The following is a 27,144-nucleotide window of genomic DNA, read 5'->3' as shown; positions in this document are numbered from 1 at the left end:
GTCTCTTTAAAATTTTGTTTTATTTTTTTCTTATTATTATAATATTTTAGTGTAATTTATACACTATTTATATTTTAATAATTTTGGCTTATTAAGATTTTTTTTATATTATTGTATATTAATTTTTTATGATTAAAATTAAAATAAATATCGTGTATAACACGGATAAAAAGTAAAAGCTACTGCTCCCTCTGTTGCTTTTATCGGTTCACGTGTCGTTTTATGGTTATTACGGAAAAATCAATAAAACAAAATAAATTTTCTTGATTTTAATGAAGAGTTTTATAATCAGTGTTTTTAATCATTGGTTAAGGAATGTAACAAATTATTATATAAATAATAAAAGTATGTAAAAAAGATTATGAGAGCTTAATAAAAATATTTTCAAGTTCCTTTGCCTTAGGTATTAATTAACATTTACCTTTAATAAAATAATCATAAAATTTCCTTTCGTTATTTCTTTTTTTCTTCACACTATAATTAAATGCATGCGTGAAATACTTAAATATTACTTCAATCTCAAATATAAGAAAAAAAATACATTTTTTTCCAAATATAAAAATATTTCAACCAACTTTATTCATTTATTTAATTAAAATTTTAGTTTCAACTATTCATTTTTATTCTTGATGTAAAATTTTAATAAAAGATAAGTTGAAGAAAAATTAATTTTTAATTAAGATCGATACGTGATTAATTAACTTTCTTAGTAACATGATTTTTTTTTCAATATTTGAGATCAGAGAATATTAGAAAACAAACAAGAATATAGTTGATAAAAAATAATTAATGTGATGTTAAATAAAAAAAACAAAAATTTTCCAAAAAGCAAACACTTAAGTCAGCATTATTAATTATCCTGACTTTTTGAACATCCTATATTGAGCGAATTGAATACCTATTAAGTTGAAATTCAGAGGCAAGTTCGAGTTCTGAAGAGAAAATCTCCCTTCTTTCACTCGTAAAATTTTGAGATATTCAAAGACATCAAGTTGCTGCATTCTGTAATCACAACCACCTGGAACGCCATTATTCAATTCAATTGGTATTTCCATTTTTTCCTCTTTGCTTTTGTAATGATAATTGGTTACCGGAGACTTTAATCTTTTGCTTATTTTTATTTCATTTATCTAATTTTGCATTTCATAATTGTTGGATACCCAATATAGCTTCGAAAACAGCGAGTAATATGGTGCACGAGTTAAACTTTATATTTCATTCTTACAAATAAAAAAATTATTTAAATAAAATTTAATCTAAATCCTTAAAGATAGAAATAGTATTTTTTTTACCTTATTTTTTAACTAAAATTTGTTTCAATCCTTGATCTTTTAAAATGTTTTTTTTCAACGACCGTAATTAGGATTTTTTTTCTTTCTTTGTGGAACCCGAGGTATTCTATATTCCTACAAGTTCAGATCCTTTGGGTGGAGATTATTCCTTGGTGAGCTTAAATGCATTAGAGATTCTCGACCCTTTTTAAGAATATAGTCTGCAGCGATCAAACTCTATTTTTTCTTCATAAATTTAGTGTATGAAAGTTAGGTTCAACAGTCTCTTAATTAATCCTTCATCTTTTAAAATATTTATTTTGATATTTTAACTAAAATTTGAATTAAAGTTGTCTTTTGAAACAATCATCATTTATTATTTTAGGACATAATTTTGATTTTATTAATTATTAGATTTACCTACATGAAACACAATTAATGTTTGAACAAAGATGAGACATAAATATGATAAAAATTACGTGAAAAAGAAGTTTTATATTCTACCAAAAAAGAACATGATATTAAATTTTTTAGTTTTCTAATTGTTCGTAAGAGTTCCTTTTAATGTGATTTTTACTGTCATTATGGCCTTTAATTTAAACAGTAGTTTATGGCCTTTTATTTAAATATCAGTTAGATTCTTAGAGGTGAATTTATGAGAACAAATTTCATTTTTGAATTAATCAAAATTAAACACTTGCTGTCATTTTGAAACTGGAAATTAAATCACAGCTTGTAAGTAATAGTTGGATTAACATGATTGATGAATTAAATTTTCAAGAATTTTTTTATTTTTTTATAAGTTTTAGAAGCTAAAGTGACATCGTAATAAACTTCAAGGGACCAAAATAACCTTTAACTCATTGAATTAAAGGTTGAGGCGGTGTTTTACCTGTGTTTGTGGTGATGCATTGACCAAAAAATTGAATTGGAAAGTGGAATTAGGTGTGTTTTATCAACTTATGTCAGAGAGACGGGATTTTCTGAGGAACTGAATTCGTCAAATTGGTGACTCACAATGGAACTTTTTTGTTTGTTCATAGTGTTGTTTTTCAGTTGCTAAGTTTGAATCTCTTGCTGCATAATCTCAATTTTTTTCCATTGCTAATCTGTAGTGTAGTTAATGTATCTCACTGATGATTCTGTTTTTGTTGGCTGCTGTGTTGCCCGTGGTAATTTTGATAATTTGATCGACCTTGGATTGAATTCATTGTGAAATGCTGATTGTATTTTACACTTGTAGTTTTGTAAATGTTCATTTTCTCAAATCTGTTACAGCAGCCCTAGCTATGGCTTAAGTAGGCTTGTCCTATGTTGATTGCATAGCTATTTATATGTCAATTTTCTGTAACATATGGATGTGTTTTTTGCTCCTGATTTTTGAAAGCATACTTTGAATTTATTTCTTTTACAGTTAGAAGTAAAAAGTTCAAGTTCTCAAAATGAGTTATGCTGATCAAGAAAATGATTCACTGAGTGCTCTTTATGAGGTTTCATTGAGAGGTAATGTATCTGAGTTAGACACTCTAATAGGGAGAGACCCTCTTATCCTACACAAGCTTCCATTAACAACCTTCACTGAAACTCCCTTACACATATCAGCTTTACTTGGCCACCTTGATTTCACAAAGTCTCTTCTCAGACACAAACCTCAACTTGCCCTTGAGTTGGACCATTCCAAACGCACCCCTCTTCATCTAGCTTCAGCACAAGGCCATGTAGAGATTGTCCATGTGTTGTTGCAAACATATCATGAACATGCTTGTTTGATGAGTGATCAAGATGGAAGAATTCCTATTCACTATGCAGCTATGAGAGGACGAACAGAAATAGCAAGACAACTGATTATGGCAAAGCCTGAGTCATTGATGGTGCTTGATGGATCAGGAAAAACTGTGTTGCACCTATGTGTTGAGCACAATCACTTGGAGACCTTGAAAACATTGGTGCAAGTGCGAGATCTTAGTGGTAATGATTTTCTAAACAAAACAGACTTGCATCATGGGAATACCATTTTGCACTTCGCTGTTACCTTGAAGCAAGTTGAGGTACTTTACTCTTTTTTTTTTTCCATTTATATGAATTAAATGCAAAATAGATTTTCCGTTTTTACTCATGTGACTGATGTGAGGTGAAACCACATTTTTAACATAACTTTTGATAACGTAAATAACAAAAATTATTGTGAACACCACCTCACTCACTGCCACTGGCACACCTATAACTTGATTCCAATTTCCAAATCAATTGTTATTACTTAAACTGTTCTTAATTAGCACTGTTAGGAAGCAAAGACAACATATTATTACTGCTGTTCCTATAACAATCTACCATTAATGCTATAGAATAAACTACAAAAAAGATAAAAACAAGACTCATATTTTCCATTCGAGGCTCAACACAAAACCAACTCCATATTAAATAATAAATCTAATGAATGACAACCTTGCATGTTATTATCTAGTATTTTAGGGAATTAAAATAAAACTAATTAACATTTAAAGATAAATACAATAATATTTTAATTTATAAAATTCCTTTTTTTGGGGTCAACCTATGAAATTCTTAAACCATGCACGTGATTTTTCTTCTCTCGGGCTTCCTTTGTCCAGCCCATCCTAACAGCACCAAAGGATTCTCTTGACCAATAATAGTGGAACTCATAAATTAACTAACAATGAAAAATTTGCAAACATTATGTCACACTAAAGAAGGCTAGCTAATCAGACAAAATGGAAAGGGAGAAACATTTGTAGAATGATAATAAGCATTTGCAAAGTATTTTTTTTCTTTGGTTTGGTGTGAAAATATTGATCGAATAAAGAATTTAAGAGAAAAATTAGAAACTTCATTACTCATGATCTTTATTATGGAGAGAAATTGATTGAAAATTATAAAATTGTGTAAACTCATTTCTTAAATTTTAATTAATAATAAAATATGCATTAAAAAAAGTGTGTTACTAACACATTAAACGTATTATATTCCTGCATACTTATTCGTTTTAGATGATGCATTGTTTTGTATTTTGAAATTAAGGTCTCTCTATCATTAATGTGTACTCTAGAAAGGAATCGTGTTGTAGTATTTGTTCCATGCATAAGAATAATTATGACAAATTGACAATAGTCAATGTTTGTGTGCTTGGGTTCATATATGGTCGAATAAAGAATAAGTTACTAAACTTAAAATATTAGTAATAAATTTTACTCTCCTCTTCTAAGAGATGCTAATATTACATTATCCTTCCCTTTATATACTTTCCCCTCCCTTGCTACCGGTATTAAAGAACCCTCTTATCTTATGTAAGAATATATACTAAACTACATTTCTATACCTTTAGAGGTGCGAGAGTATTACACTGTCCTCTCCTTTTATGTTGGAAATACACAATTTAGTGTATTTAACTTAACACTACTAACGAATATTCATCATAATATTTTAATTAAAATATATGGGAAAATATTTTTAATTTACCAAATTATCATTCACTCATTTGATAAAATATGTTGTTTTTCAAATATATAACTAAATTTAAAAGAATTTATCAAATTAATAATTAAAAAAATTATGAGATGAATTATAGATGTACATATATATTATATAAAAGTTCCAGTTTTATGAGTTAACTTTGAATCCTTTGGTGTTAAGATATATTTCAGTAATAATCACATCCTTTAAAATATTTTTATCACAATATATGTATAGAAGTATTTAGCAATTAATATGTGATTTTTCATTTTGAAAATACTACTTATGAATAATGTTAGGTTCAATATGAAGATCAGATAAAAACATTTTGCTAGTTTAAATTTTGCTATTAATTATTTGAATAAATATTAAATTATTATTATTTATTTTATTTAATAAACCATAATGTATGTTATGTTTTAGACTATAAGGTACTTGCTTTCGATACCCAAAATAAGAGAAGAAGCAAGCATTGAGAATAAGATGGGTTGTACTGCTTTGGACATGTTAGTGGATGCTGTCATAATGAACAATGGAATGAACCAAACACATTCACTACCATCACTTAATCCAAATGAAAAGTATTGGACAAAGAATTTCAAACTGGGTAAAAGGTTCTTACAACATCAGGGTGAAAGGCTGGAAGAAATGAGAGGGATGCTTAGTGTGGTAGCTACAATGATCTCAGCCATGACCTTTAATGCTGTAATGAACCCTCCAGGTGGTGTTATACAAGCAAATGGTTCAGACTTACGTAGTTGGAAAAACATGTTAAGTAATAATGTGAAGGATGCTATGGAATTACAACCTGGGAGAGCAGTATTCTTAACTACTCAAGAATCTGACTTTGAAAGTTTTGTAATGTTCAACTCCATCTCTCTGGCTGCATCACTTAGTATTACTCTCTTACTTGTGAGTGGAGTCCCCTTAAAGAATGAAGTCACCATGGGGATCTTATCAATAGGAACGTGTGTCACTCTCACATTTCTTATGCTTTCCTATTTTTTCGGAGGGTTCATGTTGGGTTTGAAGTCAGTTAATCACGTATTTTTTTTTTGGCTTTATTTTTGGCTTGGACTTCTTGGGCTAATTGTTGTCTTCACCATGATCCGCGTAATTTCTTGGCTAGTAAAAGTTATCAAACATGGATAAAGGGTTTACAACTAAATCTGGGTTGTGCACACAAGTTGAATTAGGCTATTTTATGTATGCAATACTTTTTGAGAATTCTATGTTGGTTATGTACGATGGTTGATTTTGATTGGACTATGTAATTGTTTGTTTGGTGGGCAAGGGCTGGATACATGCAAAAGTATTCACTATAACTTTTTATAGCACACGTTTAATTGGTTGATATAATAAAAATAGAAAAGATAAAAATAAAATAAAAATATTTAAATTAAAATAATGTAAAAAGTTTCTGATTCACATCAGATTAATTATATTTTTTTCTTTATTTTTTGTCTTCCTCCCTCTATTAAACACAAGTTTATTAGATTGAAAGACTCTCTTATCATGAAAACGTTATAAAAAAATTGGAGTATTTAAAGCTTTTAACAAATATTTGAGTAAACCACCACCTTCTTAGTGATTAAAAACAATTTTCTAGACAGTTTGCAGAAAAAATCTTTTTTTAATATTATATATGGTTAATATTCTAAGTGCAAAATAAAGATTTTGTGACTTTTGTAATTATATTTTGAAAAAAAAAAATATTATACATGATTTCAATTAGTTCGATGACATCAAGGGTATTTTGGTAATTTTCAAACAAAAAAAAAATCATATTTAGATAGTGCTCGATAACCTGAACACAAACACAAAAGTATGTGTCATATAATTCTTGAATTCTCTTTAGATTTTTAAATATAAATTTCTGAATAATTTAGAAATATAAATCATTCAGAAACTTGACCACACCCATAGGTGTTTAAAAAATTGCTCGTGTCCACATTTCAGAATTGTTATCAGTTTCTTAACGGGAAAAATCTCTCAATTTAACAATACCAATATTTTGTCTTTCTCACGTTACAATTTCAAATAGTGTTTTAAGTTTTATGAGTGAATATGTGATCTAATGAGTGTGTCTGTCCCCAAATCAAGGAAAACCATCGAACCCATGTGAGTTTGCTTCCAGAAAAGTGTCTCCGTTGTGCATTCAAAAAATTGATTCAAATCTGAATTCCCAATGTGGCTTTCATTTGTATTTGTCTCAGTAGTACCCGCGGCCATGACTTCTTGTGCATGACTCTAACAAATTCTCTCACGAAGCTAAGAAATTTTTTCAGAACATGACTCTAACCTCCTCTTTGGTTCATAGTGAAAGGCACAACCGCACAAGAAAGGGGAAAAGAAAAGAAAACTAATTCCACACTTTGTCACCGTGTGTTGCTTCAATAGTGGATAAGTAGTCTTCTTTCGTCGGAGAAACTTATTGAGAGAGATGATGAGGGGGGTGTATTTTATAGGGTATTATAGGGAGAGAAAAATCAAAAGGGAAACGTACCAGCAATGAAGGGGTAGTGTAAATAGTATTAGCTTTCATCCAATGAACCTAATAATCCAAACAAAACCAAAAAATTAGTTCAGATTGGTTCGATTATTGGTTACTTTCATTTTGATCAAATCCTAACCAAAACAATTACAATTGGTTCGGATATCAGGTTTATCTTTTTTCAACTTGAACTAACCCAACCTAATCAAATTAATCATTTTTAATTTTTAAATTAATATATTTCAAACTTAGAGATTAAATTTTGTGCGCCTATGTGTTAATCAATTTTAATCTCTAGAAAAAAATTAGTTGTGTACGTGTGTATTATTCATTGTTGAAGCTTTAGGAAAGTTGGCTTAGAGCAGCGAGAAATCGAGAACTCTAACAGCAATAATTAACAATCTCATTCTGATGTATTAGCTGAATATTGAGAACACTCAGAGTAAGAACATCATCTTCATCTTGCTTTTAGTTATGTTTTTGAGGTCGAGAACACTGACAACATCTTAATTTTGACGAGTTATGCTGGCTAATGTCGAGAACATTGAGAACAACAACTTCATTTCGTTACCACCGTAAAAATTAAAATTCAACAATAATTGATCCAAATGAGAAGGGTTGGAGCAAGTTTTTCATATCTATGTAGACGTTTTTACAACTTAAAGGTGAATTATATCGGGAGAAATAAGAGGATACCTAAGTTTGATGGCTACAATGATTTCAACCTTGTTTTTAACATGGAAATGAACCCTAAGATGATGGTGGTGTGATTCTCTTTTGCATCATTTTATAATCTCATTTGCATTTTTAATTAGTTGATAATCCAATCACTTATATTGAACCATTTTCCTAAGCCGTTGGATTATGCCAAATGAGACAAATAAGAAGAAAATGAACCCAACAATTTAAAACGTGAATGTGAGTTGCTAATAGTATGGATCAACGTGAGAATGACTCGAGAAAGAAGGAAAACGAAAATCTCCAAATAGAAAATGCACTTATTGTAATAGAAAATCATCACACATGATGGCTTCGGCCTCCGAAGCTGCAAAAACATTTTTAGCATAAGATCTCTCTCCAAATCACCTATTGAAAATGGTCTAAGGTGACATCTCGACGGAAACAAAAAAATATCGAGAGATGTCATCTTAGTTGGAATCTCTTTTTATTTTCGTGACAAAAATAACTCTTCACATAAATATTTTTTTTACGCTACTTTTGTCATTTAGCCATCAATATAAAGAATGATAATTCAATATTATTAGAATTATCACTAATTTAATTTTTTAATAAACTAGTGTCACTAATAATAAATAACTATAATTCATAATAAAAGAATACTTTCAACTAAAGTAATTAGTTAATTGCTATGAAAATACCTCATTTATATTTTTCAATTTTGTATAAATAATAATTAAAAGAGTAGTAATCTGTTATAAAAAGATTAAAAGGGTAGTCAAAAAATTATCTTCACTAAATTAGAATATTAATTCCAAAGAAATTATAATTTTCTAAATTTCATGTTAAATTTAAAGATGTTACAATATAAACATATTTGTGTCTTCAAAAAACAAATATAAACATACTTATCTACCAACAAAAGTTTGATAGGTGGTGACCGAACTTGTTCTTGACAATATGATAAAAGTTATATATATATATATATATATATATATATATATATATAATATCAAAGTTTACATCTCATAAAATCATTTGACTTTTGCTATATCCACCGCGTTCCTTACTAAGTACACCTCTACAGTTTTTCCTCTTAATTTTTCTATCATTAATGCTCTATATACTTAAAATATCTTAATATCATTATTCTGGAAGGTATTTTACATAACACAAAAGTGTAAAAATCATTTTGGAAAGTATTTTGAGGAATAAAAACAATAGGTTCAAGAAAGTACTTTCTAGAATACTATTTAAATTTGTGTATTCTAGAAAGTACTTTTTGGAAGTCAAATCTAGGCATTCGTGAATTTTTTTTTAAAAAAAGATAAGCATGTAATCCACCTCTTAAACCTCTAATTAAATTCCATAACATGTGCAAACCATGTATGAAGATTTGAAGCTTGTAAACAATTTTCCTAGTTTGTGGTAAGAAAAAAAGTTATCATATTAGTAAAACAAAGAAAGTGAGGAAAAAAGAATGATTGAAGCAAGATATCATATTGGAGTAACAAATGGAGTGAAAAAAGATGAACGATTCTAATGAAAGAAAGATGAAGTGTTCCGTTGCCATGAAAGGAGTGCATTGTTGGGGGGAGGGATAAGTGTGCGACTGTGTGAGAGAAAGAAGATGGTTTAAAATAAGAAGGTTATTTAAGTCTTTTGAATTTAAAGAAGAAGAAGGGGAATGTACTTAGAAAAAAGTGGCGTGAATATAATATTATTTGTGCATCAAGTCACAAGCACTTTGGGCTAAATTGAGCCCAATATCAATACCCAAACAATATGCCCCTTTTATCTACAAACATCTCGAGGAAAAGTCAGCCAGACAGTCACACCATCCAAGGTTCGTGGACTTCACAAAATTGTACTGACGAAGTCTTTTTTTCCCCTATTTTATTAAATAAAAAATAAAGAAAACTAGATTATGGATCCGTCTTATGTACGGTTTTTTCTTTCTTTTTTTAATTTCCTTAATAATAGTTACTTAAATATTTATTAAAACAAAGTATTATTTTTAAAAGAAGATTAATACAACAGAATATTAATCTAGAATATTTATCAAAACAGAATAATTAAAATAGAAATTCAAATAGAATATTAATAATTAAATAAATATAAGTCAAATAATGTATTTTTATTTGTAATATTAATTATTCAAAGTTTATTATTTAAGATAATAGTTAGCTTTATATTATTCATATTGTTGTGCTTGAGTTTATAGTAGTTAAAATATAAATAAGTTTGAAGAAAAATAGAAACTAATAATGAATACCACCTCTATTATTATGTGTAAATATATAGGCGAGAAGTTATGAACATTACGGGTTGCACAAAGAGAAAGATATGATAAGAACAAAAATAAAGAAAATAACATAAGTAATGAATGATATGATAAAAAAATAACATAAAAATTGTATGAGATAGAATTAAAACCAAGGCAAATGCTAATCTTGGGATATTCAATATTGGTTAAGAAAGCTTCTCTTCAGATTTGTAAACTTAAGTTATTTATGATTTTTTTTATATTCTCCTAGGCACAAATAAAAAATAGTATAACATACCTCTCTCACATTATTGTGTGATTTCACTTATTTGGAAACAAATTAAAAGAAAACTATGATCACATAATATCTTCATAAATCACATTTAAAAGAAAGATCCAAAGATTATATATAAATGAGACTATATAAATAATGATAAATTAAAGAAATTAATTAATATTATCTATACTAATAAAATCTATTTATTTTTTGATAATTTATCACATAATTTATTTTTACAAACATGAAAATGTACTGTTTAAAAGAATTAATATTTATACCAATAAAATATATATACCATCTATCACATAAAGACTTTTTGGCTTGTATATCTATAATTATTTTTGATATATCAGTTGGATTGAAATTTATTATTATTTTCATTGAGTTTTGTTATCGTATTTTATTTGTTTATATAGAATTTTTTGACTTTAATAACAATATTATCAGAATTAAATTTATAATTGTATTAAAAATTAATCACATTTAATTATTTTTTATTATTTCTTATTAATAAATAAGTTTTATATTATAGATATTTAAATTGATTACAATTTTTTTGTTAATAATATAAGAAATTAATAAAATAATATAATCTTTGTATAATTCAAAAATATTATCTCTTTAAATTTAATCATGCATCGTCCGGATCTTATCTAGTTATTACTATTTACTTGAGCTGAAAAAAAAAATATTTACTAGTATGTAAAGATAATTGGCATTTTCAGTTTTTCCCCCCAACATTTAATTATTATTTATATTTATTTCCCCCAAATTTTCCATTTAATTTCTCTCTCTTCCTATTTGTTCTTTCGGATCGCACGCATTAACCTTAACCGTTGCGAAGTTCGCCGGGGAATCGGGCTCGGCCACCGCTCTCCGATGAACACTCCATAGGACACCATGGATGAGCAAAACAGCGCCGCCGTCAACGACGGCGAACCAGAACCGCAGCAAAACCACCACCAACAAAACCACACCGACAACAACAATAACAAGAGCAACGACACCGAAAACAACAACAACGACAACGAGAAGAGTACATCAGATCCCGAACTGTTCTGTTGTTTGCTTCAGCCAGCCACCACCGACGGAGATCCCGAGTACATCGGCATTCGCCGCCTCCTCCTTCATCGGAAGGCCGAGGCCGGCGTTCTCCGCCGCAGAGTATGCTCCGTGTAGAATTTCTAATTTAATAATCTTTCTAATCACCGTGTCGATCTCGTTACTTTTTCGTGCATTTTTGTCCTCTTAGTTCGTTTCTTTTCCAGATCAATCGTGATAGATTTGCATTGTTCCCGGTGATAACGTTTTTTTTTTTTTTTTTTAATTTTTCTTCCAATGTTGTCACCTTTGGCTGTGTATTGTTACATTTTGACTTTTGGATTATAAGCTTGTTGACTCGCGCGTTCTTAGTTCTTACAATGCTCGTAGCTAAATTCTGTTCTTAACTGTGCTCATAGTTTTGATTATATGGCTCTTTTTCATATCAATCGTCACAAACTATATTTAATTAAGTTGAGTGCTGAATTATTATTATTGGAACAGTGTTTAGATAATGTTCCACAGTGCTTTTCGTCCTAATTGGAGTTTTATCTCGGTAATCTATGTTAACCTTTAATGCCAACCACCTTTATTACATGGATCGCCAAGGTGAAACTTTAATTCTGACTGGAGAACAATACCAAAAATACATAAGGATTTTTGCTCTTATTATTATTATTATTATTTGTGATAGTGTTGTCTCCTGTGGCTGTGTGGTTGTTACATTTTGACTTATGGACCTGTGACTGTGTTGAAGGATTGGAGATGCAATGGCAAAACTTACGTGGCGTATCGGAATTACATAAGTAGGCCTAGGAACTGGGAAAGGGATAGTTTGCGCACCCCGAGTCTCCAGAGTACTCCGGGAAACAGGTTGCTGAATTTTTTGCTTGAAGTGATGAGCACTGATATGCTTAATTTTGCATCACATGATTTCTTAATGGTCCACCAAAGGGGATGAAACAAAGAATTAAAGATGCCCATGATTGGACGTGGGGTTTCAAAGTGATCTGGATGTGTAGTTGGACAATAATTAAACTTTGATCTGTAGGAAAAATGGAAAATTTTGAACAACAGATGTTGATATTCATTCAAAATGCACTATTTTTCTTCACATATGTAGGAAAGTTATGACCATTTGTCTTTTAACATATTTACAAGATGATTATGATGTATCAATAGCTGGTGTAATTTTTTTCACTTTTCTTTTTTCTGGTATGCTGTAGGTTAGTTTAGGAAGATATCGTATTTTCTAACATTTGTACTTTGTTTCTTCTTATATCAAAATGATCTTAATTTCTATACATTTTTTTCCCTATCAATTTCCTTCATTTCTTATTTTAATGTGAATTTCATGTACTTCTTTGTGGTTAATTCTTCGATTTCAGTTTCTGTTTGTAATTATAACCACATCTATGTCAATGCAGCTTTCTCATTCAGGGTACTAGTTTAAATTTATGTTTCCATACAATTCTGACATCAGGATAATTTACTGGTTGATGCATCAGTGGCCGATGGTTTCCATCTCCAACTCCTCACGGGACCCGTTGGTCTGAGGTGGACAGCTTGAGTTGTGGGCGGGTAAGTTGTGCATTGTAGCTTTTGTTGTAATATACTTATATTGCACATACCTCTTGCAGTATTTGACTTGTAACAATTGGGATAGAGAAATGCCATATTAATTAAAATTATTAACAGATAGACATATTCTATTTAATGGGGTTTATACTTTTTAATAAAATGTGTTTTTGGTCCCTATACTTTTGGTCAAATTTGGTTTTCTTCCCTATACTTTTAAATTGATGAAATTAGTCCTTCAACTTTAGAAAATACATGAATTGAGTCCCTCCTGCAAATTTGTGGCAGTTAAAACGGCTACTAAATGTTAAGTTGAAACATGAAGAAGAACTAAATTCATATATTTTTAAAGTTGGAGGACGAAATTTACCATTTTGAAAGTATAGGGAGCAAAACCAAGCTTAAACGAAATTATAGAAACTAAACATTTTTCCCTTAATTTAAGTACATAGATGCTATCACAGTGTACCGTAATAATTGATAACTGATTGGATGACTAGCCATTCATTTGAACTGGTAGTAACCTAGGCTCTAGGCTGTATGTGCTTTGGCTGGGTGCAAGCATGTTGTTGTCAAGGAAGGCTTATTTAGTTATTTTTCCTTTTATGAAGAAAAGGTTTGTAGAAGAGCGAAACAAAGCATTCAGAAACTAAATTAGATACATTGGGAAAAATGCTAGATAATTTTGGGTTAAACTTAAAGCTGTTAGAATTGCCTGTAGATGATGCAATTAATTCTTCACTAACAATTGGCTCTGAACTAACCCTATATTTGCTGGGTAGATTTGGCTATCACTTTCTTGATATTAGTAAGTTTTGCTCATTGCTTTTCTCGCTGAAATTACAATTGTACAAGTTGCTGTCAGTCAGTAAATACACCTATCTTTCCTGGATTGGGGGAAATTTACATGGAACTTCTTTATTTGATTAGATGTTACATAAAGATTACACTAATGAAATAGAATGACCATACCTTTAACAAGACAGTTACAAGTATACTTAGTGTGTTTATACTGTGAAGGGATGTGGGTTATGCCATGATTATTTGGAGCTTTATTTAATTGTTTTAAAATTGGAGGAGGTTTGAACAATTTAGCTCATATGCCTTTGATCATTTACCTTTTTTTTTGTATCATTTGTCAAAATTGTGTTTTCATTTACATTGTAGGATCTGCAAAATGCAAATCCAGTATATAATCATAGAACAAGTTTTGGCTCAAGTATAAGTGATTCTGATCGTCCTAGACATCATGGGGTTGAGGCTGCCTATTCTTTTGTTGGAATGCATTGCATCTTTGATCAGTGCAAAGCTTCTGGTAGAGTCCAATCCAGATTTTTCTTTCCATTACCCTAGTACTAGTCTCTGTTTTTACTTTGTTTGTGTGGTGGAATAATCCTGAAAATCTTTATGTGTAGTTACTGTGTTGAAGTTTGGGCACATGAGTTCTGATCTACTTGCTTATGGGGCATCAGATGGAACCTTGACTGTGTGCAGTGTATCTGAGAATCCTTCAGTCATCAAACAATTAAATGGGCATTCCAAAGATGTAACAGGTTGGATAGACTGTCTTTGTTCTATATTTAATCCTGCATGACATGTATGGTCAAGTGCACTAAGGCAATATCATCTAATGTATTACTTTTTTAACGGGGGATTATGGATCAATGAATCTTGATCTATATATTTCCAATTGGAGATCAGATTAGCCAGATTTCAGAAAGAAATGGTCAGTCATTGACCAAATATTCTTTCTGAATTTGTTACTTATTCATGTTTTAACAAGATTTCCTAAATTCTAATGCTCCCTAATTTATTGAATGACTTCATATGCTGGTTTATTTTCAGATTTTGACTTTACATCAAACAATCAGTACATTGCATCGTCTTCATTGGATAAAACTGTGAGAGTATGGGAGATAGGGAAAGGTATTTGCATACGGGTGATATATGGAGTCTCTTCACAATTGTGTATCCGTTTTCACCCTGTAAGTATAAATGGGGTGTGTGTGTGTGTGTGTGCGCTTATGTATAAGGGTTTGTGTATAAAGAATGCTAGCCTTCCCACCTCTTCAGAGGATAGCATTGCCTTCTTTCATAGTTGGACAAAATACCCTTGTCTTAGATTTGAAAACTCATGATATTCTGGTCATGTTTTTGTTAATTTCATCTTATAATTTTTAATTAGAATGAAAAGTAACATTTTCTGCCCTTTATCTCTTGCTTTGTGTGCATTTCAATTTACTAGATTCTCACTGTTCTGCATATCTTTTTCCAAAAGTTCTAATAGTCATTCTTTACACTAAGAGAAGTGATAAAGTTGACTTTCCTAGACTGAAGAGAGCTAGATTTTTTAAGGGTAGAATCTAATCTCTCTCATAGTTTGCAGAAGGACAGAGACATTCATTGTAGTCTTGAACTTGGATTTACTTGTAATTCTTTTTTATTCTCTCTCTTATGTCTTTTTTAGTTAGTTGAACTTGTATTTCAAAAAGAGAAAATGATGAGGTGAACTAGTACATTTCTCTATGACCCATGTTAAAGAATTTAAGACTTACTCTACACGCATTGGGTTTATTTTTGGTTGCTGGGAATTTAGTATGTAGAATTTTTTCTGTCTTTGTCACATCTAGTGAAAGTGAAATATTCTTCTCTAAGAGAGGATGAGCATGGGAGGAGGGGAGTTTGTCTGTTAGAAAAGATTGAGGAAAATGACAACAATTTGCATCATATATCTTTCTTCATCTCATCTCATCTAATGAAACTTAAATATTCTTTTGCAATTTGTTTGATTTTTCCAAAGATATGGCTTCCTATATGTGGGTTTTGATATCTTATTTGAGTAAATAAATTTATTCTTTTGCTTTCATCCTTTGTTGTTACTGAAGACTATCTTTTCTGTATTTGGTGCAGGTAAATAACAACTTCCTTTCAGTTGGCAATGCAAACAAAGAAATCAATGTAAATATGTTAATTGTTTTCATTTTGGTAGGAAGTAACATGTTTGTTTGACAGCTAAGCTGAAGACTCTCTATTAGAATGTATTGATCTTAGTCATTTCCATTCTTGCTTGGTAAACCTGAAATGTCTTTAATGTGGCTTCACTCAGACCTTAAATGTCATTGAAGCTGCATCGTGTTCTTTGTTTGTAAAGTATGGAGAACAGTTTATTTTTTGTGGTTTGGTGCTATGGTTATGCTCAGAAGTTTTTGAGAGAATGGAGTAAAATGAATAGAGAATCAAAGAGAGTTACCTTCCTGTGTTTGAATATTAATGAGGGAAGAAATGGGAAGGTTTTCTGGTTTATAAGTGGTGCATTGTAAAATTTAAATATAATATTTTTAAAATAAGTGTAAATGGCTAGTCTTTAAAATAAGAGTAGTCCCTCATTATCCCTCGGTTAGGAGGGAACAAAAAGACGGTTTGAATGGGAATGGGGGGAATGGCTCTACACACTTTCCCTTCCACAAAATTTCAAATTCCTAAGTAAGGATAATTATTCCCTTCCCATCATTTCTTTTCCACTCCCCACTTTCAAACAGACTCGTAGATCATATGATTGGGTCAATTGATAGGAAGAATGTTTGTTTGTTTGTTCAGACACTGAAACAAGAGGAAGGCAACGACAGTCAGTTGAATTCATTCAACAAATCAACATGTATTTGAATTAATGATTTGATAAATATTCCCACTATTAACTATTTGTTGCTTAGTTACTATCTCTACACCTTTTCCCTATAAAATCCTATGCTATTATGTTTTGCCATTTTTTACTTACATTACCTGTTATGGTAATTTATTATTTTTCTCAAAATTATATGATGGTACCAGGTGTTCAATTTTAGCACTGGAAGGGTAATTAATAAATCAATATTTGACAGTGAAGTTACCTCTATGGACCATGATCATACTGGAAATCTTTTATTTTGTGGAGATGCACAGGTGAGCTGCTCTATATATACACTTGTATATCCTAATTGTTATTTGTTAATCTCATTTTCTTTAGGTACTGGATTGTATGTGCAGGGATGTATTTACTCAGTAAATATGAACTCCCACACAGGTGTACTATCTCGCTCTCATCGTTACCGAAGTAGCAGCAGACACAAATCTCCTGTCACAACTGTGCAGTACCGGAGTTTCTCTCTTCTGGCTCGAGGACCTGTGTTGTTGACATGTACTCAGGATGGAAACCTGTCTTTCTTCAGGTTCCAAAATTAATTTGCCATCGCTTGTCTTTTTGAACTCTTATTTTTTCTTTCGAGAACTAATGTTGGTTATTATAGTGTGGCTTTGGAGATAAAAGGTTATTTAACTCTTCGATGCTCACTCAAATTAGCTCCACGTATACACAAAATTCAAGCTTCTTTCTGTCCTCTTCTTTCCCTTGAAAAAGGAGAATTCATAGGTATGTTGATATCATTCTTGCATTCTTTTTTTCCCCCCTTCGGTCTCTTTAAGGACTTTTAAAGAATAATTCTTCTCTGATTAAATCAAACCCAAACTCCCAACTGTGTCAAACTGGAAAATAATTCACATGCAGTCATAACTCTAGGATTATGTACTCACTGTATTTGTCAATGAAAAGTATTTATCAATACATAATGCTTACGCTAAGACTTGAAAGGCCATGAAGGCTCCGATATGCTTCAAAGTGCAAACTAAGTTTTCTGAAATATCTTTGACTGAAGCAGCATTACAGTTGCTGTCTCTCTTTACACTATCATTTTTTGTCATGTGAAGTTGCTGGAAGTGAGGACTCAAATGTCTATTTCTATGATTTAACGAAGCCAAAGAATACATGTGTGAACAAGCTACAGGTTAGTTTTACTTCCATGGAAGGTATTAATGTTATAATAAAGCTCAAAATGAATAAGTTTTTGTTATGCAGGGTCACCGGTTTCCTGTGATGGATATTGCCTGGAACCATGGAGAAAATTTATTGGCTTCATCTGATTTTTACGGCGTAGTAATTGTGTGGAAGAGAGAAAGATCACATCAAAAGAGAAATACATAACAGTAGAAGTTTAAAGCCATGTTTTCCTTTTTCTTTCGCTTTTACCATTCTCCTTTTGTATTTTTTTGTGCTATATATATTTTTTTATTTTTTTTGCTGCAATATATTTTGTACCCATGAAGTGAGAATCAATTAATCAATCATCCACAGCCTCATATGAAACGTAGGAAATTATATTAAAAAGTTTACTGTTTTGTGAGGAAGAAAATGTATTATCAGATATGAATAGGGATTTTGTATACGAATTATGAGGAATATATTTTGTTTTGACATTGTTCTATGTAATTTTATATAATCAACGAATAAGGATTTTTGTCTGAATTAACATTTATTGGTTGCATTTACGAAGTAGTCGTGCTTATTGTTCATGAACTATTTTGTTTAACATACAAAATACAATCAAAGAATATATCATTTATTTTTTCTGAATTAGCATTAATCAGTTGTATTTTCGAATAATGCTAATTGTTCACGAACTCGGTTATCATCTAGAAACGGAATTTCCAATTTGTTTCTTAGAAGTAGCACACGAAGTAATGGTTCGATCAATGTGAGTCCACATAAACTTGCATGGTTATATGGGGATCCCAATTTATGTTCATAATTTCAGCCTTTTTATAAAGCAGTCAATTATGCTACCCATCTAAAAAATTAGAAAAGATATTCCAACATCAGCTAAGAAAAAGTTAGATTATAATGGATCGGTCAAAAAAGAAAGAATTTATTAGGTTCATAAATAAGACACTTTTCGAAATCCTACCAAGGACACAGATCCAAAAGGGAAGTGTCGGAGAATCTACATTATAAGACTATTTTTATATTTGATAGAAAGAAATGGAATGGAATGAAATGATACATCAATTCACCAAAAAAATGGTACATTATTTGGTTCGTTTGAGTTAAGAAAAAATTATACATTATTTGGTTCGTTTGAGTTAAGAAATGGAACGTAATGAAATGATACATCAATTCACCAAAAAACATATTTCCTAAGTTGTTCAAACTAACTAACTAGCTAGGACCTCCATTCGACCTGCACTACCAGACTATCATATCACCTTTGACATCATTGTATCCACCTCCAACAATTTAAACCAGTTAACTCTGACATCTGTTTACTTTCATGCTTTGCTTATATTTTCTGAGGCAAAACATTCTTAACATCACAACCACACACAAAGGACTTGAACAATTTTCTTAATTAGCTGATGCAATGGATAAACATTACTAACAGGATTGCTGCAATACTAACAAGTTCAGAAAATTCAATATACCCATGTGTTTCTGTCTGCATGTGCAGTTTTTTCTTTCAACAGTGATTTCAAAAAGCCTTAAGACTAACAAATGAATGGGATAACACAAGTCTTACAAAACTGAAGTACACTAAAATTAGTTCAAGAAAATTAAAAAACTATTCAACCTATGAAAAAATATCACTGTCAATTTCCATACAGTTCAAATTGTGCAGCATGTGTGATATTCCAATGAACCAATTGAACCAATCAGCATCAATAACATAACATGCATTTTGCCACACACACATGGGCGGATGCAGGTAATATGCTGTGGAGGCAATTGCCCCACCAGATTTTTTTTATTTGTTAACGTGTATATAAAAAAAATTTGCCCCCATAAAAATTATATATTTTTCCCATTGAATATTTTAAAACAAAGTCCAAACAAATATAAGACATTTAATACAAAAAATACATGCCTAAACTTAAACCATTTAACCAAATTCTCATTATTATTACGGTAACACAAAAAAACAATATCACATGCTACATAGAACACACCGTTTCATGAAATATTCCAATAATAATAATAATAATAATATTTATTTTAAAAAAATTAAGAAAATAGAAAATACATATATATAATTTAAATAAGACAAAATAGAATATTTGTTTTATCTTCTATTTTTTTAAACATATTAGTTTATCATATATTTATATATAAGATAAATAAAATAAGATATTATATTTATTTTACATTTACATATAAGATAAATAAGACAATATATTAGATTTATTTTATATTTATATATAAGATAAATAAGATAAGATGCAATTAATAGTAGATAATTAAAATTGATAAAAATTAGTATAAATAGAAATTTGAAGAATCAAGGGACATCAATTAGAGAGACATAAAAATAAAGAAGAAAGTGAAATAAAAACTGTTGAAAAAACAAATTCAAAGGAAGAGAATGTCTTGTGACGATAAAATACATTGTAAAAACATCAAAATTTTCTTGTGTGAAACTTGTGGGACTTAAAAGCATAGAAGATGAATGATCAAATGATTGTTTGGTTATATTCATAGAGAGATATTTTTATAATATTAACAATGAAAAAAATCATAGAATATATTTAAAATAAGAAAATGTGTAAAAGACAATTATAATTTATAGAAATTTAAGTGTTTTATATTTCTTTTACTATAATATTATATATTTTATAGTATCTGATGATATTTTACTTTTAATTTATAAAAATATTAGAAATTATTTCTTCTCCCCGCATATATATATATATATATATATATATATATATATATATATATATATATATAATTCATAGACTTAATAACGTAGAAGTATTAAAGGAAAATTGTCATACATAACAGCAGTACAGTATATAGTGTAACTGCAAAAATAATGCCCATAGCACTATAGCTGATATATATGAAATTTAGGTATAAGACATGGAAATAAAGGAGAGAGGAATCCAAGCTTGCAGAAATCATACTCTGATTCTCTTGATCACCTGAAACACACATCAAAACTGCATAAGTACCACTGAAAACAAACCAGAATCACAAATTTGACTAAGCAACGAGTAAAGAAAACCAGAGAAATATAAAACAGATTTTAAACAGTTACCATGGAACAATCTGTAAAATTAAGGTCTCCTCAAAGTTCTAAATACTGAAAACCAAACCAGTTTCTGACATAATCAACAATCGATATATCTTGTCAAAAGATAGGCATCTACAAGTTATTTTATCCAATATATTAGACTTCCTGTAGATCCTAATTAGTAATGCAGGAAAAGCCTTCAGATTTGTTTCCTTCCCGTAAATTTTTATAAATTATAATAAAAATGTAACTTGTAAAAAGAAAGGCATCTATAAAAAAGAATTCATCTTAAATCTATAGGCATATGATATGCAAAAAGGGAAAGAATGGTCAGTAACCTTTTATACAAAGCTTTTACATCCTCCCCTAACAATGGACTTTCAAGAAATAGATCACCACACTCTTTCACCCCAACTTCCTCAACTTCAAAAGCTTGATCACCACAATACTCGTTCCATTCAAACCACATTTTTGAAATTAATTCCTTCTTGAAACAAGTACTGTGATCTTCCTCTTCAGGAGAATCAGCAGATACCAATCGATACACAAAGACTTTCTTCTTCTGGCCTGGTCTGAATGCTCGACCAATAGCTTGGCGAGTAACAGAAGGATTGAGATGAACATCCAAAATAATTATGCGGGATGCCCCGACCAATGATATGCCCTCCCCACAAGCCTTTATCGAGCCAAAGAAGACTTTGGAATCAGGAGAGTTGTTAAATCTTTCCATTGACCATTCTCGATCCTCAGAGCTTGTTTCTCCAGAGATTACAAAGATTTCTCTTTTTAGACTCCAGCCTTTCCATTTCATAGTTAGCCTTTCTAAATATTTCAAAGGTAACAGATACTGACTGAAAACTAGAAGCTTCTCCCCAGCTGATTCACACAAATTTAGCATGTTCAGAAAGAATTTGGACTTCACACCATCTCTCACATCCAATTTCTCTATCAGAGCATCAATCATGTTATCAGATATACCTTTTTCACTTTTTTCAGCTAAAGGTTTCAATTTAGGGTGCAAATAGACAGCACTGCCTACAGAAGATTTCTTAAAATTTCCAGATAACCTTTTTAATTTTTCAACTTCGGGCTTCTGTCTAGGGCTAAGATTGAGCACCACAGTAAAATCAACAAGACCAGGAAGCTCATCAAGGAAATCTCCTTTATAATAGTGAAGTACCTTGCTCGTCATCTCTCGCAAATCTTGAATAACAGCTACTTTCGTTTTAAAATGCGTGTCCTTCTCCAAAGTGTTTTCAACTAAATCATAGAAGCTTCTCACCCCCGGTGTGTGAACTCTACTACGAATGCGCCTCACAATAGGCTTAGATGTTTCCATCTTCAAAAATTTTGGCCGAACAAGATTTAAGATGTTAAACACCTCCTTGACATGATTTTGGTAAAGTGTTCCCGACAGTACAACTTTTAGACGGGTATGAACTTCCACAAGGGACTGTACCATATCCGTGTTTTCATTCCTCGGATTGTGCCCCTCATCTAAAATAAGAATTGAAGGAACATTCAGTAGAATCTTTTTGCAAGATAAAGATTCACTGCTGGCCCCATTATCACAGACAACAGAAGAGAACTGTTTGTATCCTAAGAAAAGGATACTCTTATGCTCCACCCATTGCTTCAACACTTCCAGTTGTTGACTTCTACTATCTGCCTTCACTGTGTAAAAGTCATATAGAGGAATGTCCTCCACTTGCCATGTTTGAAACTCCTTTTTCCATGTTGATAATATTCCCTTAGGAAGCACCACTAAGGGTCTTGCATTAGGATACTTTCCCAGAAAACTTTGCATGAAACTGATTATCATGAATGTTTTCCCAGATCCAGGAGCATGGGCCAAGATGCACCCACCAGGATCGTCACCCACAAGATTTCTAGCAAGAAAATTGAATCCTTCAACTTGATGGGGTTTCATCTGTTTCATGTGTCTCGGATGTGCTGAGATTTCAGTTACTATGAGATCATCTTCAGCAACATTAATTCCAAATGCATCTGCTTTTCCTTTGGTATTCCGTGAATCAGATGCATAAGTCCTTGTGCTCCGTTTAGCCTTCAATGAAATTAATGATAATAATAAAAAGTCAGTTTTGAACACAAGGCATTATTTATATATAGTGAGAGTTAAAAACTAGGTATTATTTAGAAAGCAATTAATCCCACATGATATGAATGGTCTACCTGATATTATATTATTTTGGTTTAGTAAAGAGGTTTCTGAGTCCTTGAAGAAAATCAAGTTGAATAATACAAAATAAACATCTTCTCACAAGAGGTATGGGAAACAGCAAATTATCAGAAAAGTTCTTTAACACCATATGTTTCTAGCGGTTTCACTTGTCAAATTGTTATGTTTATGCCCTGGGCAAACATTCAATGCGTGTTGTGCATCTAATTTCAAGCCCCATGATTAAAAGCACAATTTCACGCATTCATTAAATTTTTATAATCAAGATTTATAATAAAAAAAGCATCAATGCAGAAACAAGAGTCTAACCTTGTACTGGAACTCAAATATGGTTTCAATTCCCCGGTCAATAATGCCACAAACACGACAAACATAGCCAAGATCATCTTTTAAAATAAAAGAATGATCACAGTCCTCATCTTCTTTTACTTCTTCATCTGGCAGAGGATTCACGTAAGTATCCTGGTAGGGGTACAATTAAACTAGATCAATAATAAAAGATCTCTGAAATTTGCAATTTGCACGCAGAATTCAAAGTAATAAATAATGGACTCAAAGTTAAATTACTATGACATGTGTACAAGTAATTTTACTGAGCAGAAGATAAAAGCATGTATGTAATATTTACATGTTATATACGTATAACAGGTAACACAGAATAAATGAGAGCGAAATATTGGCGGGCAATAAGGATAATTGTATGCCAAAATGCACAAGGTTTCAACAATTCAACACATACAATTCCATTCAATATACATTTTTTGAACTTCAGAACTTCTAGCATATGCAATAATACACATAAATAACTGATACTAAGCTTGCCTGATAGAAATGGACAGATCATTTTCAGTGTACATCTACAAAATTGTTTACAGTCGTCTACATAAATCAATGTATAATCTAGTTAACAACTAACAACCCCAATCAAAGAAGGAACTATATCATAATTATTTATCTATTGATTTATTTTCCCCACACTTGTCTAATAAAGTTTTTTCCCCTTATCTCCGTAAGAAAAATGTGTCGTCTCAACAACCCTTAACCTAACACAGATATTAGTAAAAAATTGCAAATTAAATGACATGAAAAAAAAATACCCAAATGAGTAGAAGATAAACTACTTGACAAAGACAAGTATTATTATTTGAAAATAAAAACAAATTAAAATACTATACTTTGGAACATTCTATTGCCATTGACATCTCCTTCCAAATATCTTCTAGACCATCATCATCTGCAGTATCACCCTGATGATCCTCTACCTCCTGTACACCAATATAAACACCTTTATCTCCCCTAGTGTTATCTTTTCCAGATATACTTGTCTCAAATTTTAGATCTTCAGTTTCTCCATGGTAAGGAATGGGAGTGTGGTACTCCTAAAATGCATTTATTTACACAGGACAGTAAATTATGTTAGTGAAACAACTTGCATTAAAATAAAAAAGAACAAGAAGAAAGACCCAGCATCTTCTCATAAAGATTAGCTACAAATTTAAATCCAGACACACAGAAACTTACAAAGTTACCTAAATGCAAATGTAGTGATTCAAATGAAAAAATTCCACACAATATGTTCTGAAAAATATATGGTGAAACTCATATATCACAATTCACTATTCACCTTTCAACATTAATGTGTTCATAGCAAGAGTAAAGAAAAATAAGATAGAAATAGCATGGCGTCTAGATAAAATATAAATCCAGATACATCCATTTTTAATTTCTCATTTTCAATCCCATCACTTGCCCAATGACCAAGCATAATATAAATGACCAAAAGTACGGAAAATTTCATACTGCATCAGAACATTCATTCATTCAAGTTTAGCAAGACATACAATCCTACTATTTCAGAACTAAGACCACAAGGCAAAAAAGTCAATTCCAGTGAAACTAGGCCAATGTACTAGACATTAAGCACCTATTTTTAAGGGAGCTATGCAGTTTTAAGAAAGTAAGGGATTGAGAATTTTTCAAAATATATGTTTCAAGCTTCAAAATTTCACTTCAGAATCTTCAACATATTCATTAATGTTAATGTTGTAATTCATCTTAGCCTTTAGATAGAGAAAGAACACTAATATGCTTAAAGAAAACCAGCCTAACTTTTAGAATTCAATACAATGGTAATCATCCTGCTATAATTATAAATATAGGTGAGAAGAAAAAAAAGGTTTAAAGATGTACATGGTTCAATGGAAAAAAACTTCAGTAACAGCTAAGAGAAATGGAACACTAAGGAAATATGTTCTTGAAAGGAACGTAATTCAGGAAAAAAGAATAATTCAAGAAAGAGTCAATGCTGAATTCCATCAAATCATCCCTAGATGGAGCATGCTACTGATACTTTACAAATTAAAGCACATGCACATCCCAATATTGATATTTCATATATTTAAATAATTACAGAAATAAGAAAAAACTTACAACCGTCTTAGACGCAGGAGATGGTGCAACTAGTCTTGGCGACACAACTTCATGAAAAGCAACAAAAGATTTTTTGTCTCTATCATCTTCCTCATTTGAAGCTTCATATGGAACAATAATTTTTTTATCTCTACCATCTTCCTCATCTGAAGCTTCATATGGAACAATAATTTTTTTATCTCTACCATCTTCCTCATCTGAAGCTTCATATGGAACAATAATTTTTTTATCTCTACCATCTTTCTCATCTGAAGCTTCATATGGAACAATAGATTTTTTATCTCTATCATCTTCCTCATCTGAATCAATGTGAATCAAACCATGAATTTGTGCTGCATGAACATCCTTCTCAGTGTTTTCCCCCTCCAAATCTATGACATTTTGAAGTGTCAAACCAGTAATCTGTTGAACTTCTAACTTAGGAGTTTCCAAATCTATGACATTTTGATGTGTCAAACCAGTAACTTGTTGATCTTCTGACTTAAGAGTTTCTTCATCGCGGTCGATTACCGCATGGATCAATTGATTAAGTTTGGGATACTTTGCTAAGTAAGGTCCAAGTACCTTCATTCTTCGGGCAAAAAGGGCCTCTATATCCTTCGTGACACTTCCATATTTTCCATGCTCTATACGATCCAGAACATCAGTAACTGCGAATGGATTCCCGTGCTCCACAACATTTGATAACTTCTGTCTTTTGCCTCTGTCAGGGTCAGGGGAAAATCCTGGTTTCACAAAATGAAAATACACTCAGAGAAACAACAGATATTCCATCAAGTGTTCTATTATATATTGAATATTGGGCAGAACCACATGATCTACTAAGTGCAGCATCCTAAGGAAGCATAATATAAGTACAATAGCAAAAGCAAATATTCTCAAGGCTTATACACTTCAACTAGACTCAACTCTAAACTATGATACTACACAACACAAGCATGGTTTTAAATTGAGCGGTTTTGTCGCGATCCTTCAAATTGTGGAAAAATGCAGCTGCAATTGCGATGAGTCAAAAACCTTTTATGTTACACAGACCAACACAGTTTTTCAACTCAAACCAGCAACTAGTTCAATCAAACCAAATAAATTCATTAAATAAAATAAAAAAAATTGGAGTCACAATTTTATCTCTTTTAGCACAGAACCTTATAAACACACATGAAGTAACACACACACACAAAAGATTGAGTATTACGAATTAAAGAGGTGAAGATCACAACTTTCGTGTACAACGTGATAATAAATTAATAATCCAACAAAAAGGGAAAAAAAGCTAGAAATGAAAATGTTAATACAAATGCGAATATTGTACCTAGTGATCAACATTTATTTCAAATTAAATAAAATAAAAAACAGAAGAAGAAGAAAAGTTGATAAAGAAATGAGAAATGTACCACTTGAACGAGAGCGTTTTGAAGCTAATGCATCAACAGAGGACTCCATAGATAACTAAAAATTGAACAAACTGAAAAATTGAGGGAAAAATTACTAAAAATATATAATTATAGAAATTGAAGGAAATGATAAAAAAAAAACAAGTGCTCTGTTTTTTTTTTTTTTT

General features: G+C 30.9%; 3 protein-coding genes across 3 annotated transcripts; 2 read left to right on the top strand and 1 right to left on the bottom strand.

The window, feature by feature from the left end:
- The first annotated feature begins 2,696 nt into the window (after window positions 1-2,696).
- On the top strand, window positions 2,697-6,025 carry LOC114374114 (ankyrin repeat-containing protein BDA1-like). Its single transcript, XM_028331718.1, has 2 exons — window positions 2,697-3,319; window positions 5,166-6,025. Exons 1-2 carry the CDS (start codon window positions 2,714-2,716, stop codon window positions 5,892-5,894), a joined length of 1,335 nt encoding a protein of 444 aa, XP_028187519.1. The 5' UTR covers window positions 2,697-2,713; the 3' UTR covers window positions 5,895-6,025.
- Window positions 6,026-11,235: 5,210 nt separating this feature from the next.
- Window positions 11,236-18,371, top strand: LOC114373465 (WD repeat-containing protein 13-like). The gene is made up of 12 exons (XM_028330929.1): window positions 11,236-11,624; window positions 12,259-12,374; window positions 13,010-13,082; window positions 14,247-14,394; window positions 14,495-14,632; window positions 14,925-15,064; window positions 15,990-16,037; window positions 16,908-17,018; window positions 17,103-17,284; window positions 17,363-17,484; window positions 17,820-17,896; window positions 17,968-18,371. The coding sequence occupies exons 1-12, from the start codon at window positions 11,361-11,363 to the stop codon at window positions 18,091-18,093; spliced, it is 1,545 nt and encodes a 514-aa protein (XP_028186730.1). The 5' UTR covers window positions 11,236-11,360; the 3' UTR covers window positions 18,094-18,371.
- Window positions 18,372-20,694: 2,323 nt separating this feature from the next.
- Window positions 20,695-27,026, bottom strand: LOC114373275 (protein CHROMATIN REMODELING 35-like). The gene is made up of 6 exons (XM_028330775.1): window positions 26,978-27,026; window positions 25,584-26,308; window positions 24,329-24,532; window positions 23,463-23,615; window positions 21,292-23,018; window positions 20,695-20,861 (listed from the first exon to the last, which is right to left on the bottom strand). The coding sequence occupies exons 1-6, from the start codon at window positions 27,024-27,026 to the stop codon at window positions 20,858-20,860; spliced, it is 2,862 nt and encodes a 953-aa protein (XP_028186576.1). The 3' UTR covers window positions 20,695-20,857.
- Window positions 27,027-27,144: the final 118 nt, after the last annotated feature.

Source organism: Glycine soja, chromosome 11 (assembly GCF_004193775.1).
Source record: "Glycine soja cultivar W05 chromosome 11, ASM419377v2, whole genome shotgun sequence".
Lineage (NCBI taxonomy): Eukaryota > Viridiplantae > Streptophyta > Magnoliopsida > Fabales > Fabaceae > Glycine > Glycine soja.
The sequence above is the reverse complement of the archived record's forward strand: the minus strand, read 5'-3'. Positions and strand labels throughout refer to the sequence as shown.